The 20,050-nt window shown below is 37.9% G+C and overlaps 1 protein-coding gene across 1 annotated transcript in view; it reads right to left on the reverse strand.

Annotated features, from left to right (window-relative positions):
• Positions 1-20,050, reverse strand: part of GRAMD1C (GRAM domain containing 1C) — a 111,217-nt gene that overhangs the window by 25,047 nt on the left and 66,120 nt on the right. The window contains 3 exon segments of the mRNA XM_043874265.1: positions 2,757-2,916; positions 7,540-7,672; positions 10,966-11,084. Coding sequence (XP_043730200.1) covers positions 2,757-2,916; positions 7,540-7,672; positions 10,966-11,084 — 412 coding nt within the window.

Raw genomic sequence — 20,050 nt, forward strand, 5'->3', positions numbered from 1 at the left:
GTCCCCTTCACCAACACTCTGGTAGGAATAGTAATATAACATGCTGGTACAAAAGAAGGTATAGCAAAACTCCACCGGCATTACTCTGCTTCCTGAAATTTGAAAGTAGTCAGCCACTACCCTACCCTTCCTATTGTCTCCTCACTTCACTGACTTCAATGTCAGTAATCTTACAGCTAAAAAAAACAAAAGAAAGAAAACTGCTTGAAGTGACCTTGAAATTCCATGACTTGATAAGCATGACAAGCCCCGGTTATTGGTTGTAACTTAAAGAAAGTAAAGAGAACATGATTTGCTCTAAAGTTTCCCTTAAGTAACTAATTTTTGTTTTTACTGTGTTCTCTACATTCAAAAAATGAAGATAAGGCACCCAGTCCCATCACTTCATGGCAAATAGATGGGGAAACAATGGAAATAGTGACAGACTTTATTTTGTTGGGCTCCAAAATCACTGCAGATTGTGACTGCAGCCATGAAATTAAAAGACACTTGTTCCTTGGAAGAAAAGTTATGACAAACCTAAACAGCATATTAAAAAGCAGAGACATTACTTTGCCGACAAAGGTCCATCTAGTCAAGGCTATGGTTTTTCCAGTAGTCATGTATGGATGTGAGAGTTGAACCATAGAGAAGGCTGAATGCGGAAGAATTGATGCTTTTGAACTGTGGTGTTGGAGAAGACTCTTGAGAGTCCCTTGGACTGCAAGGAGACCAAACCAGTCCATCCTAAAGGAAATCAATCCTGAATATTCATTAGAAGGACTGATACTGAAACTGAAGCTCCAGTACTTTGGCCACCTGATGCAAAGAGCCAACCCATTAGAAAAGACCCTGATGCTGGGAAAGATTGAAGGCAGAAGAAGAAGGGGATAACAGAGGACGAGATGGTTGGATGACATCACTGACTCAACGGACATGAGTTTGAGCAAGCTCCAGGAGATGGTGAAGGACAGGGAAGCCTGGCGTGCTTCAGTACATAGGGTCGCAAAGAGTCGGATACAACTAAGTGACCGAACAAACAACTACTTTTGAAATCTCTCTCTTCCCCTCTCTTTTTGTGGTTAAAAAAAGTACTAAGATTTATAGTACTACACCATGCAGATTTTCATTACGATTTTTTAAAACTCAAACTGTATTAGACTTAAATGTAAGACCTGAAACCATTAAACTTCTAGAAGAAAACATAAGCAAGTACATTCTTTTACATCTTTCTTAGCAGTATTTTTTATGTCTCCTCTAGTAAGATAAATAAAAGCAAAAATAAACAAATCAAACTAAAAAGCTTTTGCACGGTGAAGGAGACTATAATCAAAATGTAAAGGCTGCCTACTGAATGTCAGAAGATATTTGCAAATGATATATCTGATAAGGGGTTAATATCCAAAATATACAAAGGACTCATACAACTCAACAACTGAAAATTACCTGATTAAAAAAGGAAATGAGCAGAGGACCTGAATAGACATTTTTTCAAAGAAGACATACAGATGGCCAACAGGCACATGAAAAGATGCTCAGCATCATTAATCATCAGGGAAATGCAAATCAAAACCACAACAAGGTACCATCTCACACCATCAGAATGGCTATTACCAATAAGACAGCAAATAACAAGTATTGGTGAGAATGTGGAGAAAAAGGAACCTTAGTACACTGTTGGTGGGATGTAAACTAGTGCAGTCACTATGGAAAATACTAGGTAAGTTCCTCAAAAAAATAAAAATAGAACTACCATAAAATCCAGTAATTTCACTCCTAGGTATTTTCCTAGGTATTTATCTGATGAAAATGAAAACACTAATTCAAAAAGATATATGTACCCCACTATGTGCACTGCAGCATTATTACAATAGCAAAGATATGGAAGCAACCTAAGTGACTATCAACAGATAGAGGGGATAAAGACCATGTGGTATAGATATATATATAATGGAACATTGTTGTTTAGTTGCTAAGTTGTGTCTGACTCTTTTGTGACCCCCTGGACTGTAGCCCACCAGGCTCCTCTGTCCATGAGGTTTTCCAGGCAAGAATACTATAGTGGGTTGCCATTTCCTTGTCCAGGGGATCTCCCCAACCCAGGGATAGAACCCACATCTCCTGTATTGCAGGTGGATTCTGTACCACTGAGCCATCTGTGGTAAAGGGAAGCCCAAAATGGAATATTACTCCATCCATAAGAAAGGATGAAATCTTGCCATTTTTGGCACAGATGAACCTAGAGGATATTATGCTTAGTGAAATAAACCAGAAAAAGAAAGACATATACTGTATGATTTCACTTATATGTGGAATCTAAAAAACAAAACAATGAACAAACATAACAGGAACAGAGCCATAGATATAGAGAACAAACAGGTGGTTGCCAGAAGGGAAGGAGGTGGGGGAAGGAGATAAACAGGTGAGTGAGATTAAGAGGTACAAATTTCAGATACATATAAGTCATGGGTAAAAAGAAAAAAAAAGTTGCTTTTCCATTGCTACTGCTCCATTTCCACTGACTCAATGCGTGGGGTAATATAGGCTAAATGTGATGAAGATCTTCAAATTTCAGGCTTCTAAAAAGTGGTGATGGGTTAGATTTAGCAGCCCCTTTCCCCTATTTCTTATTAACTTCCATCCCTTTTTGGTTCTTTATAGAGTGAGACTGTATTTGGTACAAAAAAAGAATTCTCAATCTGTACACACTTAATACAAAAGTAAACATTAAAAGATATAACTGAAATTTTACTTAAAATTTATAAGAAAGTCTTTACCTTCATCGACAGAATCTGAAGTGCTGCTTTTGTCCAGACAAAGATACTCATTTTTATTCAAGTCCAGTGATTTTGATGACTGTCTACTTAACCTCTTTTCTGAAGTTAGTGAAGGACTTTTGATCTGTTTCTCACTTTGGGGTTCCTCTTTCCCTAGCCCCTAAAAGGCAAACAATGAGATCTTTAATAATAAACACATTTTGAAATGCTGCTCTTTGAGAGCTTTGCTTGTTATGTTTATATTACATTTGGTCCATAAAATATTGATAGATAATATAGATCATCCTAAAGTCATCTTCTTATACATTAATGAACAATACATTTATGAAGAACATCATAAAAAAGAACTCACAGTTAACAACATATGGATCACTTAAGTAGAAGGGAAAGGGGAAAAAGGACAAAAATAACGGAGTGGTCAGTTCTTTGGGGTGTGCAAGGAAAGGAGTCAAACCCAATTAGTTTCCCCAGACAATACCTGCCCCATCAACTCAAGGAAGAGAACTCACCCATCTCTCAAGACCAGTAACTAAAGGGAAAAGGGAAAGAAAATAGAGATATAAAAGTCACATCAGAGTACAGTGAGGGAGAATAGATTAAAGGAGAAAGATTAAAGCAAATCCATAAGAATACAGTTGGATTTACTGTTAAGGGACTAAGGGATTGTACATTAAAATATATTCAATATATACTGCTATCCATACTTTCTGGAAATGGCTTAATAAAGATATGTCATATTATAAAGAAATTTCTGTAATAAATTTAATATTAGGCCTTAAAGTATGAATGCTATTACTATGTTAGTAGTAGTCAAATAGAAGAGTATTGTAATTAGGCTTAATAGAACAGTGTGAAAATACAAACCATATGGCAGTGTACTTTCTTGCATTGTCTGCGTATAAGCAGATGAAAGACAGCAAAAGCATATAATCATTCTACCTTCTGCCCCGTGAGATCTTAGAGCAGCACTGAACAACAGAAGCAGCTCCAAGGAGGAGGAGCTCCAGGAGGTTTCCACTGACCATTAAGAAAGCAGAATAATATTACTCAGCCGTTAAAAAGAATTCATTTGAATCACTGCTAATGAGATGGATGAAACTGGAGCCCTTTATACAGACTGAAGTAAGCCAGAAAGATAAAGACCAATACAGTATACTAACACATATATATGGAATTTAAAAAGATGGTAACGATAACCCTACATGCAAAACGGAAAAAGAGACACAGATGTACAGAACAGACTTTTAGACTCTGTGGGAGAAGGCGAGGGTGGGATGTTCAGCGAGAACAGCATTGAAACAACTATACTATCAAGGGTGAAACAGACCACCAGCCCAGGCTGGATGCATGAGACGGGTGCTCAGGGCTGGTGCACTGGGAAGACCCAGAGGGATGGGATGGAGAGGGAGGCGGGAGGGGGGATAGGGATGGGGAACACATGTAAATCCATGGCTGATTCATGTCAATGTATGGCAAAAACCACTACAATATTGTAAAGTAATTAGCCTCCAACAAATAAAAATAAATGGAAAAAAAATAAAAATTAAAAATAAATAAATAAAAGTTTGATCTATAGAGCCAAATGACTTGAAAAAAAAAAAAAGAAAGCAGAATAACAACCGGGACCCAGGACACAATTTATTAAAGTATCACTATCCTAAGTCAGAGCATTGACTTTTCAATCAGAGATTACTGTTAAAATCAAGACTTGATTTATTCAGGAGTTTTGCACTACAAAGCAACATGCTTATTAGCTGACCCAGGACCTCTATAGATGCTAAGTAGAGTAAGTTTCCACACAAATTTCTTGTTTTAACTAAGATTTAGTTCCTACTGTAACAAACACGGACAGATACCTATAGGAAAAGCAACATCACTATTTTTGAATGGTTAGCATCCAGATGATTTGCAATTCTTTGTATACTTTTATATATTTCCTAAATCTTTAAAGAGATTATTAATTTTTTCACTTATTAAAAACTTATTTTAGGAATTTCTACTTCTTTTTGTTATTACCAACTTTGTTGGAGATTATTAATTTTACAACTTAACAAAAACTTATTCTTAGAAAATTCTATTTCTAACTTTTTGTTATTACCAACTTTGTTGGAAGTAAAAATGAAACAGTGACAAGATGTTTGATATCTGAGAATCTCACTGTACTTCTCCTTCTCTTGAATGTAAAAGGCAAAAAGGGACCAAATTTTTAGATTACTTATATTCCATAAGCTGAAAACATCTATCTTAAACATCAATGAATATACAGTCAAACTTAAAACATTAAATTACTCCTCTAAATCCATTTCTTTTTCTTAGAGAAAGTATGACTTCCTTTAGGAACAAAACTAGAAGGGCCAACAGATTAACTATCTCAAGAACAGAAGACATTGTCAACGAGGCTGTAGGAAGGACTCAAGGAATAATAATATTAATAGTTCTGAGAACCCAGCCTCAAAGTCAGATTTGTATAAAGGGATAGGGGACTGCAAGAGATCCCCTGTCCTGTTAAACCCCAAAACTCAGTGGCTTGTTCTTCTCAGTGAGAGCATACAAGGGGACTGGCATTCAGAATCATCTCCCTTACACAAGTAGTAAGTTCCTAAGTGTCTCTTGATGAATGAGTTTTACATGAAATCCACAGTACAAAATCAGACTGAGATAGATGCATGATGGTCACCTGAAACAAGCTGAAAACTTGCTGGCCTTTTACATAATCTATTTCAATGTTTCCCCAACATTTATTCACAACAGATGCTGGGAGCTCCATGAGAGAAGGTAAAAGAGGTCCATTACTGGCCACACACAGATTCATCTTCAACTATAACACGTCCCATAGTTGCTTCAGTCACGTCCGACTTTGTGACCCTGTGGACTGCAGCCCGCCAGGCTCACCATCCATGGGATTCTCCAGGCAAGAATACTGGAGTGGGTTGCCATTTCCTTCTCCATTCAACTATAATAGATTATGGTTATTAACACTTGATACATGTCAAGGACTATTCAATGTACCTTCATATATATTAATTAATTTAGTCCTTACTTAAAAATTCCTATGGGGTATTAGTGTCCTCATCTTATTGTTGAGAAAACAAAGGCATAGAGAGGTTAAGTAATTAATTTATTTAATGTCATACAGTTAGAAAGTGGCAGAGGTAGAGTTTGAAGCCAATGCTTTGATTTAAAATAAGAAATTCAGCACTGGCCCAAAATTTGCATCACCAATCAGAAGAACAAAAGCTGCACACTCTCATCACTTAGAATGTGGTTTCTAAGTGCCATCCTTCACTAAAATCTATGGCTCATTAGACAAGTAGCTGATACTAAGTCTGGGACTGAAAATATAAAAAATGCTTGGGACACATTATTGTACCAGAAAGAAAGAAAGCTGTCAAAAATTATTGATTATTTCAAAAGGACAGAGGAGCCAACTTGAAGGGGCTCCTATTGGCAGAGGGGACAATCTGAGTATAAAAAGTAATAATAATAATGACTTTGATTGATAGAAACTCACCAAAACTTTTTTAAAATTGATAGGCTTATAATAATACTTAAAAAAATAAACAAAGAAACTAACTAGCTAAAGTGCAATTCGCTCAGTCGTGTCCGACTCTTTGTGACCCCATGGACCCATGGAATTCTCCAGGCCAGAATACTAGAGTGGTAGCCTTTCCCTTTTCCAGGGGATCTTCCCAGCCCAGGGATCAAACCCAGGTCTCCCGCATTGCAGGTGGATTCTTTACCAGCTGAGCCACAAGTGAAGCCCAAGAATACTGGAGTGGGTAGCCTATCCCTTCTCCAGGGGATCTTCCTGACCCAGGAATCAAACCAGGGTCTCCTGCATTGCAGGCAGATTCTTTACCAACTGAGCTCTCAGGGAAGCCCTAACTAGCTAACTATGAAAATTAACTGGATGTGTCTGATGTAGTGGGCTTCCCAGGTGGTGCTAGTGGTAAAGAACCCACCTGCCAATGCAGGAGATGTAAGAGACACGGGTTTGATCTCTGGGAAGATCCCCTGAAGGAAATGGCAACCCATTTCTTGCCTGAAGAATCCCATGGACAGAGGAGCCTGGTGGGCTATAGTCCATAGCATTGGAAAGAGTGCCCCATGACTGAAGCAACTTAGCACGTACGTCTGATTTAGCAGTCGGTTTAACAAGCATTTGTGGTTACTCAAGCATGGTGCTCAGGGTTCTCATCTCCCCTTCAAAACAGATCCTTCCATTACAATACCCTATCTATTCTGAGAACAATTCTGCTATGAATTTTTCCACCTTATTTATTTTTAAAAATGTCTATCCCCTTTATAGGGGCTTTCCCAGTGGCTCAGCAGTAAAGAATCCGCCTGCAATGCAGGAGCTGCAGGAGATGTGGGTTCGATCCCTGGGTCAGGAAGATCTCCTGGAGGACAGCATGGCTGAAGAATACCCACTTCAGTATTCTTGCCTGGAGAATCCCAAGGGCAGAGGAGCCCGGCAGGCAACAGTCCATAGTGTCGCAAAGAGTCAGACACAACTGAAACGACTTGGCATGCACGCATCCTCCTTACAGACTGATGCTCAGGAAACTGCCTGGTAACTCTGCACCATATCCAGGTCTGAACAGAAACACATATTATTCCCATATAATCTCTGCTATTTAAAGGCTTAAAACTCTTGCCCGAAAAGAGCAGCCTCACATCTTAAGTGTTTAAACATTTTGTATACTGTATTTTTATTTGATCTTCCATTATGATGAAAACATGGCAATATCAGATAAATTTTAAAAGGGAATCATATACCAACCCCTTCTGGTGAATTTCCTTCAATTGACTCTGACTCTGAAACCCAACTAATTGATTCACGGGTAAAACTGGTTGACTTGGATAATTTTTCATCTCTCTCCCCACAGTCATCCAGGCTGCTTCTTCCTGGACTTCTGTAAGAAACAGAGCATAGAAACATAAACAAGGTTACTTCTGCACAAATAACTGACTTAGTCTCCTCATTCAGGTCCTTTTCTATTATAAAGCATTTTGAAGACAATTTTTTTTAAGTAACAAATAAGCTTCTACCTATAACAAAGTTATATTCTTAACCCACTGATCTCACTGCTGAAAATAAAATATGCTTATGTAAGATTTTATAAACTTCAGAAACTATTGAAAAGTGAACCAAGTACAAATGGCCATAACAGCAACTAATACATTGAACCCTGCTTGTTTAAGTTTTAGTTGTGAACAATGAAGATGCTTAGAAAGGGTCATGGTAAGTATTTGAGTTGGATGCCAGATGGCACCAGAAGACAGTTTTAGATCTCATCCCCTCCCTTCAGATTCAGTCCCAACTGAGATAGCACATCTCTCTGAGAAGGGGAACCTCCTGACATCTGAGCACAGAGCCCATCCATCAGTCCATGTTCTCCTCATTCCTGAGAACAAAAATTCCTAAGGTTAAAGGAGAAGCTTTTCAAATGATCATAGGGACACAGACTACAATAAATGCCTTGGGACTTGCTTTTCTTGCAGGGAGTGGAAAAAAAAAAAAGGAAAGTGTATGAAATATAAAAGGAGCACAAAAGGATCTCATTTACAGTGCTCAACTTTATTGAGCAACTAGTATTACTAATTGATCATTACTATATTTAGATGTAAAGCTCTTCTAAAATAAAGTAGTAGCCTGACATCTGAAGCCAAGTTATCCTGAGAAAGAAACAGAAAAGCAAGAAGAGTCTATACTATTCTACTCCACTCAATAATACTTAGGTCTACTCCTGGCCAATAGAATGGTAGCACCTTGAGGGAACAAGAAAAACGGCTCCTGAAGACGAAACCATGAGCTGAGTGTCTGTAGCTGAGGATTTTAAGGATGGAGGTAGATTGTGGAAAAATAAAAAAAGAGGAAGGAGAGTGAAGAAAAGATTGAAAGTGAAGAGAAAAAAGATGAAAGAGCAGAGGAAATAAAGGTCTGGAAAGGTCTGTGTCTGAGGCAGACACAGTTCTCTCAGAGGTTGGAAGAATGGGAAAAGAGTAGAAGAGCAAATGAGGATCCTGCCACATCTTCTTTTAGAAAGCAGTCAGTCACCTAAGAAAAGATGGATGTTACACTGTGTTACATGGAAGAATGGGAAAAGAGTAGAAGAGCAAATGAGGATTCTGCCACATCTTCTTTTAGAAAGCAGTCACCTAAGAAAAGATGGATGTTACACTGTGTTACAGTGCACAAAGCAGCAGATCAAAAATATTTACTTTCTGTCTTCAAAGACTAGAAACTTTTCCAGTTGGCAGGGATCTTGGAGATCACCTAGGTTAACTGACTCCATTTACAGATGAATAAACTGAGGATCAGAAAGGCTAAGTGATTTGCCTGAGTTTGCTCAGCTACTAGGTGGTAAAGTTCAGACTAGAATCCAGATCTTCTTTACCACCATCCAAGGCTTTCTGCATTATGTCAGGTGCTTTTCTACCCAACTCCAGTACCTGAGAGAGGCTAGTAAACTTTACAAGGAGAGTAGTCCAATGGAAATTTTTAGCTTTACAGAAAACTAATACAATATACATGTGTAACCCATGTTAAAAAAAAAAAAAAGACTGCAAAATATTAGTGCTGAGCAGACACAATATAAATAGGATCAGTACAACTAGAAGACTATCTGTATGTGTACACACACTGAGACTTCAAAAGCTTTCCATCTTAAGACTTATTTGCTATAGAATTTTTAAATAAGTAATTTACCAAATTTTTCATTAAGTTTTAATTTATATTTTTTAATTTATATACTATAAAATTCACCCAGTTTAAAGTGTATAATACAATTGTTTACTGCCATCACCACTTTTTAATTTTAGAACATTTTTATCACCCCAAAGGAAATCCTATACCCATTAGCAGTCACTTTCATTCTTCCTCTCCCCCAGTTCCTAGCAACTACTAACGTACTCTCTATCTGCATGGATTTACTGATTCTGGACTCCACGTCATGTAGGTGGAATCATACAATATATGATCTTTTGTGACTGGCTCCTTTGACTTAGCATAATGCTTACTGCAGAATTTTCATGTATTTTCCTGAGTTATTTGTATTGCTTTGATCTCAATTACCACTGGACAAAATGCACTTTTATTTGACAGGTTAATAAAAATGTCCACTCTTCCAAGTGAATTCCCATCAGTCAAAAATAGTCTCTTTCTACTCTGAATTTTTTCCACATTACCTATTGCTCTTTTTGGCCCTTATCATTTTCAACCCTCTATTAAAAGTATCTGCATTTTCCATAGTGCTATAAGCTCTTTTCATCAATGAATTCAAATATTTATTGAGTGCCAACTACAAGTCAAGCATGACGCTAGGGTATCCTTGAGGAAAAGTCATGTTACCTTTGTACCCTCAAAATATCTTCCAGCTGATTTACTTTATTGTTTACATATATGTTAGGTAGTATATTAAAAAGCAGAGACGTCACTTTGCCAACAAAGATCCATATAGTCAAAGCTATGGTTTTTCCAGTAGTCATGTATGGATGTAAGAGTTAGACCATAAAGAAGGCTGAGCACCAAAGAACTGATGCTTTTGAACTGTGGTGCTAAAGACTTTTAAGAGTCCCTTGGACAGCAAGGAGATCAGACCAGTCAATCCTAAAGGAAATATTCATTGGATATTCACTGGAATATTCACTGAAAGGACTGATGCTAAAGCTGAGGCTCCAATGCTTTGGCCACCTGATGTGAAGAGCCAACTCATTAGAAAAGACCCTGATGCTGGAAAAGATTGGAGGCAGGAGGCGAAGGGGATGACAGAGGATGAGATGGTTGGATGACATCACTGACTCTATGGACATGAGTTTGAGCAAACTCTGAGAGATAGTGAAGGACAGGGAAGCCTGGCATGCTGTAGTCTATGGGGTCACAAAGAGTCAGACACGACTGAGCGGCTGAACAACAAATGAGCTAAGTACTTAGTAGGTACTTCTCCATATCCTTAATAAAAAGGTTTACTAACCCCATGCTTTATGCAAATCCTAGGTGACAGTTAAAAACTTAGCATTACATCATCTGATCTGTATTTGCTTATCAATTAATGAACTATTATTCATTGTCCTCATCTTTCACCACAGAGAAGCAAGAGGCAAATTTTACCCAAGGTGAAACAGAAAGCCTGAATTAATAGTCTAAAATACTTCTGCTTTGACTAAAGATTGATAAATCTTGACATTTCAAAACATTTTGTGGTACCTTGGCTGCACCGTATCCTCAATAGACAGGGACAAGTTCTCCATCTCTTCAGCATTTAAGCCTACCTCAGTGCCATAGTTCTCTTGGAGCAGCTGCCAGAATTCCTATCTGGTCAAGCTCTAGAATGACACAAAGATTAGCCTAACCATTGGGAATATAACAAATTATAAAACAGTAATTCAAAACATGAATTCTGATGTCAAAATGACCAGCTGTGCAGATACTAATGTATGGCTTTGGAGTTTTTTGACGTTCTAGATGTCAGTTTTCTACATCCATAAAAAGTAAGCTAACAGAACGTATCTGACAGAGTTGATACTGGAAATAGATGATTTTTAAATGTGTACTATAATAACTACTGTGAAAGGGAGGCAAGATATTTAAAATCCTCTTTTTATAAAATAATTTGTTCATAGTTTCTGGCAATTACTAATCTGTGATTTAAATTTTGCAATCCAACCAGTGTACCAGGGTGGTGGTTCACCATTCAGAATTCCAATCAATTCAGAATCCCCTCCCCTTAATTTATAATGTATCTGAATATTTTAACTATATGTGAAACTTCATATATAAGTACATTTTAAATTATATTTTCCTAAAATGCAAAATGCAAGTCTGGAGTTTAGAATATTTCCTTTTTTATTTAAAGTTTTTTTTTAATGTTGACCACTTTTATAGTCTTTATTGAATTTGTTACAATAGTGCTTCTGTTTTATGCTTTGGTTTTTTGGCTGTGAGGCATGTAGGATCTTAGCTTTCCGACTGGGGATTAAACCCATACCTGCTACACCAGAAGGCAAAGTCTAATCACTGGACCACCAGGGAAGTCTTTATTTTTATTTATTTCCCATAAAGTTCAGCTTGTTCTTTCTTTGTAAGTATCATTGGTTGTTGTTCAGTCATTCATTCATGTCTGACTCTCTGCAAGTCCATGTACCGCAGCATGCCAGGCTTTCCTGTCCTTTACCATTTCCCAGACTTTGCTCAAACTCATGTCCATTGAGTCAGTGATGCTATCCAAACATCTCATCCTGTTATTCCCTTCTTCTCCTGCCTTGAATCTTTTCCAGCATCAGGGTTTTTTTCCAATGAGTTGGCTCTTCTCATCAGGTGGTCAAAGTATTGGAGTTTCAGCTTCAAGGTACCATCAGTCCTTCCAAGAATATTCAGGGTTGATTTCCTTTAGGATGGACTGGTTTGATCTCCCTGCAGTCCAAGGGACTCTCAAGAATCTTCTCCAACACTACAGTTCAAAAGCATCAATTCTTCAGTGCTCAGCCTTTTTTATGGTCCAACTCTCACATCCATACATGACTACTAGAAAAACCATAGCTTTGACTAGACGGACCTTTGTCAGCAAAGTGACCTCTCCTTTAATACACTGTCTAGGTTCATCATAGCTTTTCTTCTAAGGAGCAAATGTCTTTAATTTCATGGCTGCAGTCACCATCCGAAGTGATTTTGGAGCCCAAGAAAATAAAGTCTGTCACTGTCTCCCCACCTATTTGCTATGAAGTGATGAGACTGGATGGCATGATCGTTTTTTGAATGTTGAGTTTTAAGCCAGCTTTTCACTCTTGTCTTTCACCTTCATCATGAGGCTCTTTAGTTCTTTGCTTTCTGCCATTAGGATGGTGTCATCTGTGTATCTGAGGTTATTGATATTTCTCCTGGCAACCTTAATTCGAGCCTGGGCTTCATCCAGTCCAACATTTTGCATGATGTACTCTGCATATAAGTTAAATAAGGAGGGTGACAATATACAGCCTTGCCATACTCCTTTCCCAATTTGGAACCAGTCCATTGTTTCATGTCTGGTTCTAACTGTTGCTTCTTGACCTGCATACAGGTTTCTTAGGAGGCAAGTAAGGTGATCTCTTTAAGAATTTTCCACAGTTTGTTGTGATCCACACATCGGTCTTTAGCACAAAGAAGCAGATGTTTTTCTGGAATTCCCTTGCTTTTTCTATGATCCAACAGATGCTGGCAATTGATTTCTGGTTCCTCTGCCTTTTCTAAATCCAGCTTGGACATCTGGAAGTTCTCGGTTCACATATTGTTGAAGCCTAGGTTGAAAGATTTTGAACATTACCTTGCTAGTATGTGAAATGAAATTGTGTGGTAATTTGAAATTCTTTGGCATTGCCTTTCTTTGGGATTGGAATGAAAACTGATCTTTCCCAGTCCTGTGGCCACTGCTGAGTTTTCCTAAGTTGCTGGCATATTGAGTGCAGCACCTTCACAACATCACCTTTTAGGATTTGAAATAGCTCAGCTGGAATTCCATCACCTCCACCAGCTTTGTTCTTAGTAATGCTTCCTAAGGCCCATTTGACTTCACACTCTAGGATGTCTGGTTCTAGTGAGTGACCACACCATCATGGTTATATGGGTCATTAAGACCTTTTTTGTACAGTTCTTCTGTGTATTCTTGTCACCTCTTCTTAATATCTTCTGTTTCTGTTAAGTCCATCAGGGTTAAATAATCTAATATAAAAAACTCATGTATTACAAAGGAAAACAAAAATAGTAACAGTATGAAAATCAATGGTCTGATTTTTAGAAACATTATAGATGGTTAATTACATAATTAAGCAAGGTAGAGGGAGGCAGCATTACATGAAGCAATTGCTGGCAAGATTCTTTACTTCTCTCATTCATTCAACAGATATTTATTTAGAACCTACCAAATGTATAGGACAACCCAGGTGGCTCAATGGTAAAGAATCTGCCCACAATGTGGGAGATGCAGGTTTGATCCCTGGGTTGGGGAAGATCCTCTGGAGAAGGAAATGACAACCCACTCCAGTAATCTTGCCTGAAAAATTCCATGAAGAGAGGAGCCTGGTGGGCTACAGTCCATGGGGTCACAAAAGAGTCAGACATAAGCTGGCGACTAAAGCACACCAAATGTATATTACTGCACTAGATACTAAAAAGGATAAAAATGATATCCTACTTGTTTTCTAACAACGTATTATAATATAGTTGAAAAAACATGGGAAACTTTTATGTAAAAGTTAAATAGGACAAACTATAACACAATTACGTACTAAAGAACTGGTGGAATCAACATGATATAGAAGTATAAAGGAAAGAAACATTAGTGTGGTTTAGGATGATCAGAAAAGGCTTCACATTATAAAAGGATCTTCAGCTGAGCTGAAAGAATGCAACAAATAGAGGAAGTGGAGAAATTTAAAAATCGGGGAGCAGAAGTCTACATAAAAATATAGAATAAATCATGAAAAACACAAGCAATATTTGTTCTGGAGTCAGTAAACACTGTATCAAACTACTTGGAGTAAAAATTTTAAGTGAGGAAGTAGTAGAGATAAAGATAGAGATTTTACAGGGCCAAAACATACAGATATCTTGAATTCTTCCCAGCTATTCCTGACAACAAATATCACATTTCCTTTTTTTTTTTTTTTTCTCTCTCTGTTTATCCTCTCTGTCTAGTAGCTTTGGTATCTTTGTTACATTACACTAGATGACCTTCATCATTTCATGGAAACTCAAAGACTTTAAGAACAAAATTTCTGCACTTTAGACTCCTAGTTCCCAGATGACTAGCATTTCATAAGAGTAGCTGTTGAAACTTCAGATATCATTATTTCAAAAAGTCAAAAATATCCAAACAGTTACCTACAATAAAGTTATTCAAGCTGGGTAAAATGTCAGGTTACTTTGTTTGGGGCTGAATTCTATTAACCTAGAGTGGTTATCTCAGGCTGATAAGAAACTCTCATTGGAAATAATGAACATCTAATAAACAGTAAACAACAAGGTTCTGACATTTTATTATTTTATATACACTACTTATTTAGTGGATAAAAAGTCTTTTGAAGCATAGTGTCCATAGAATAAAAATAACAAGGATCACTAGTGGTAGAGAAAGTTAAGAAACAACTGTGCTTGATCCTAAAGGTACCCCAACCTGTCTGACTCCCACTCCAGAAGAACCATTTGTGAATAGCTTCTTTTTTTTTTACAATAGCAGTTAGCTAATACTGATAATTAGCTCTGATAATTATAACTGATATGTTCCGAAGATGTCTTTGAAACACTATCAGTGTCATAAATGCATGGTTAACTTTATAAAGAGAAACAAGCAATATTTCAATATACTTATGGAAGATTAAGCTTTTATAAAAACTCTTCAGAAATAATAGGTATCAAAATATTCCAAAAACAAACTAAAACAAGTACATAAACAATTAGCTATACACTCTGACAGCTTCCTAAAACTGAAAGAAATGAAACTTATGAGTAAAATAGTAACAATAAAAGTACAATTTTATTCAACTACATATATAAATGTTTTAAATACATTATTAAATACTATCAGGAAGTTAATAGAGTAACTTCAATATATTTTAATCTATTAATTCAATACAAATATATAAGGTTAAGAGAATATAAGGTTAAGAGAAAACAAAACAGAACTCATTTAATTTGCCACTCACTTAATTTGCTAATTTGTTAAAAATGACTTTTTCTACAAAGTTGGCACAAAGTCACAAAAATGATTATTTACAGCCATGTTGAATATTCAAACACCAAAACATATACCCAGACTGATATTCATAAATCTTTCAATAATCAGCAGCAGAACCTGGGTTAAGTAAACTTAAAAAAAATTTCTATCAACAAAGGTTGACCACCTACCTGGGAACAATGGGGAGGAAGGCTCCCCGTTCAGCCTGCTGAGCTCTTGAACAAAATAAAGACGAATCAAGCAGTAATCAGATAAGGCTCAAAAGTCAGATCAATTTCTAGCCCTGAAAGCTTTGTATTCTAAGTACACTGCAAGGTTTCTCTACAGTAGAGTTCCAAACATTTAATGACAACTATGTAAAATCACTGCTTTAATCCTCTAGTTTTGTTGTGAATTTTCCTTATAAAAGACAAGCTCTACTATAATTTAAAGCACATTATTTGTCACTTCCTGGTTTGTAGCACCAGCACTCTTTTCTAGGCTACCAGTCAGAATGCAGAATTGGAAGTCATACCTCACTCTACAGGTTCCTAAGCCACTCCTACTAGAAGAGGGTAGGCAAACAAGGTTTTATTAAAGGGACAGTTCCCAATTTCTTCTGTTCTACACATCGATTAGAAACAATAAAATGCAAAGGAAAACATCTTGCTTATGCTCTATTATGTAAAATGCCTATTGTAATAGTATCTTAACATTTTTGTTAAAGTTAAATATTCGATATACTAAGGGTTAAATTTTCTTCTCCATGCTGATGCCTCCTGTTCAATCCTGGCAATGTCATCACTTCTTCATATACCACTTCTTCACTGCTAAGTCACATCCCCATGAGACCCCTGCATTAACCCTTTACAACTATCAAGGATTTCATTTCTTGAGTATTATAAATGGAATGTCAGGAACAAGCTTTTCAGGTGGAGCCATTCCAAGAAGCAGTCAGCACATTTTCATCACTCAGACATTTACATCTTGATTACTCAATAATTCTTTCCTTTAGAAATATTTTTAACCTTATTCACAATAATTTCCTGGCAGGGACCTCAACTATAGTAAACACTAGGCCGAGTCTCAACTACCAGTTCTAATTTATTACCCAGAAGAAAAATTTTCATCTAAATGAAAGATCAAATCTTGCCCTAATTTCTACCTAGCTGTTTCAGCTAGTTTAGTAAAGAGTGTGACAAGTCAAAGGCTACTTGATGAACTGCAAGGATTAACCTCTTGGTGGTGAGGTAGGGTTGCTAAAATCTAATCATTTTATACAACAGCAGAATAAGGGACCAAAGTGACACTGGAAGATACTATTTGCTCAAACTGAAGAGAACTCATTATGGGGTGGGCTTCCACTCCCCTAAAACCAGTGCTCTTGACATATTATGGCAGTTCTCATTGACCTAAATCCAGATAAGTATCTTTACTCTACCATGGTAACCAAAGAGCTATGAGAAAAACATACATTAACTGTACTGTAAATGATCTTTATATACTTTTGCCAAGTATAAAAATCCCTTATAGTAAATGACTGGATACAGAGCAGAGCACAGCAGGTGTAAGAGGGAAAACAGAACCTAAGCCTGGACCTGAAGAAAGTCTGACATACAAAGGCTGAGTGGAAGAGGAGTACCCAGAAAAAAGTATAAAAATACAAGAGAGGCAGAAAAAAGTTCAGAAAGAATGACACGGAAATCAAGGGAAAAGGGTATTTCAAAACAGAGGGAGTGCACCATGATGTGAAATGCTGCTGAAATATCAAGTAAGACAAGCTTATGTATGTCACATTCAAGTGTGCAGAGGAGTGAGGCAATCTGGCAAGCCAGCTGACCATAACTGGAGAGGGCAGGGAGAGGGTAACACAGAGAGGAAGAAGGAAAGAGTCTCTAGGGGAGGGGGAAGCAGCCAGGTATGAAGAGCCTACATTCCATGTTAAACACAAAAGGCCACTGACTAGTTTACACATAGAAAAGCAACAACTTCAGATGTGTGTTTTTAAAAGATATACTTTTAAAATGACAACTTCTTTGGTAACAACCTGAAGGACAGATTAGAGTGTTTAAAGAGATATTTAGGAGACTACTGTAATGGTTCAAGCTAGAAATGATGAGGCTCTTGATGACTGACATGACACATTGGCAAAGAAGAGGTAAGAAAACAAGGATGTACCAGGTTTCTGGCTTGGGTGACTGGTCAGGAGGAGGTATACTTCACTGACCAAGGAAAAATAGATGGAGGAGCTCTGCCAACCAGAAAGGCAAAAAAGAGGGAACAATAGACAAATAATTCTACACTGCCAGGATACTATATAGACTATGTGACTAAAATACTTAGCAATTTACATTTATTTTTTTCCTGGTAGGTTTGAATACTGCTCTTATCAGATTTCTAACACTACTGGAAAACTTCTAGATTTTCAAGTAATTTCAAAAGAAAGAATCACTGGAGAGGGGCATAAGGAGGAATAAGAGGTTTGATAAGGCTGAAGAGTCTGCAAGAGGAAGCTGGATGGCACTCTTCTCAAAGATGACACTGACTTGCTCAGTTAACCACTATTTGGGGAATGGCCTCAGCACTGTTGACTTCCTGAGTGCTCTGCACTCAGAGCATCTGACTCAAACCACCCACACTCACAAGCTGCACACACACGCTCCATAGTAAATTATACTAATGCTCAGAAGGGGAACAGTCTTTTCTAGACTTCAGAAGGCGTTCATCCTTACCATCCAGGTGTCTGATTACCTTGGAAGTCAGATTAGTAATCAGAAATCTGCATGACAAGCATGAAGTCAGGACAAAGGCAGCCGATTTTTAAGGGAAAAATTACCTGTGATGCTGGTGAAGCCTGATGAGTCACCTCTGTCTCGCTCCTCCAGTGGTCAAAGTCTACCTCTATGACTTCGCTTTTCTGGCCTAAGTTCTAAGTCCTTGGCCTAAGTCTGGCCAAGTCCCCTTCAGATCAACATATTTTTCCTTTATAGATACTAACATAAGTAATCAACTGTTTTTTTGTTTGTTTGTTTTTAATAATTTTTTCATCTTTGGCTGTGCTAGGTCTTCACTGCTGCTCAGGCTTTCTTTAGTTGCTGCAAGCAGGGGCTGCTCTTGGTGCAGTCCACAGGCTTCTAATTGTGGCTTCTCTTGTTGTGGAGCAGAGGCTCTAGGGTGTGCGAGCTTCAGTAATTGCGGCATCTGGGCTCAGTAGTTGTGGCTCCCAGTCTCTAGACCAATAGGCTCAATAGTTGTGGCACACAGTCTTAGATACTCTGCAGCATGTGAGAACTTCCCAGATCAGAGATCAAACTCATGTCTCCTGCATTGGCAGACGGATTCTTTACCACTGAACCTTCAGGGAAGCCCTCAATCAACTTTTCCCCCAACCGTCATCCTTCAATTACAGATTCCCAAAATAGAAGTTGGAGTGACTTGTATCAAAATTGGGAGAGGGTGGGTCCACATACATTGAAAACCTATCCTCATCACTTCATCCCTAATTCTGACATATGGCTCCTCCTCCTTTTGGCCTTTGGGAATAAGCCTGAAAGCCATTCTGTCTCTTCAAGTCTTAGAATTTAAAATGAGTGCAGATTTCTGCTCTATTAGGCCCTGGATTTAAACACTCAGTCTTAGTTCCGTTCAGTTCAGTCACTCAGTCATGTCCGACTCTTTGTGACCCCATGGACTACAGCACACCCGGCTTCCCTGTCCATCACCAACTCCCAGAGCTTACTCAAACTCATGTCCATAGAGTCAGTGTTGCCATCCAACCAACTCATCCTCTATTGTCCCCTTCTCCTCCTGCCTTCAATCTTTCCCGGCAACAGGATCTTTTCCAGTGAGTCAGTTCTTCGCATCAGGTGGCCAAAGTGTTGGAGTTTCAGCTTCAGCATCAGTCCTTCAATGAATATTCAGGACTGATTTCCTTAGGATGGACTGGTTTGATCTCCTTGCAATCCAAGGGACTCTCAAGAGTCTTTGCCAACACCACAGTTCAAAAGCATCAATTCCTCGGTGTCAGTTTTCCTTATAGTGCAACTCTCACATCTATACATAACTATTGGAAAACCCAAAGCTTTGAATAGATGGACCTTTGTTGGCAAAGTAATGTCTCTGCTTTTTAATATGCTGTCTAGGTTGGGCTGTCTAGGTTTTCTTCCAAGGAGCAAGTGTCTTTTAATTTCATGGCTGCAGTCACCATCTGTAGTGATTTTGAAGCCCAAGAAAATGAAGTCTCTCACTGTTTCTATTGTTTCCCCATCTATTTGCCATGAAGTGATGGGACCAGATACCATGATCTTAGTTTTCTGAATGTTGAGTTTTAAGCCAACTTTTTCACTCTCCTCTTTCACTTTCATCAAGAGGCTCTTTAGTTCTTCTTCGTTTCCTGCCGTAAGTCTGGTATCATCTCTATATCTGAGGTTATTGATAACCAATAACCTCAATCTCAGTATGCACTCTTAAATTTCCATGGAGAGTGAGTTTCCCAATAGCCCCATGCACTGGCAAGAGACATCACTGTTATGTCTCTCAGAGGAAAAACAGTGCAAAAAGAACAGTTTGATTTCTGTACACATCCTGCCTATATTAATAGTATCA

The sequence above is a fragment of the Cervus elaphus genome, chromosome 19 (assembly GCF_910594005.1).
Source record: "Cervus elaphus chromosome 19, mCerEla1.1, whole genome shotgun sequence".
NCBI classification, from domain to species: Eukaryota; Metazoa; Chordata; class Mammalia; order Artiodactyla; family Cervidae; genus Cervus; species Cervus elaphus.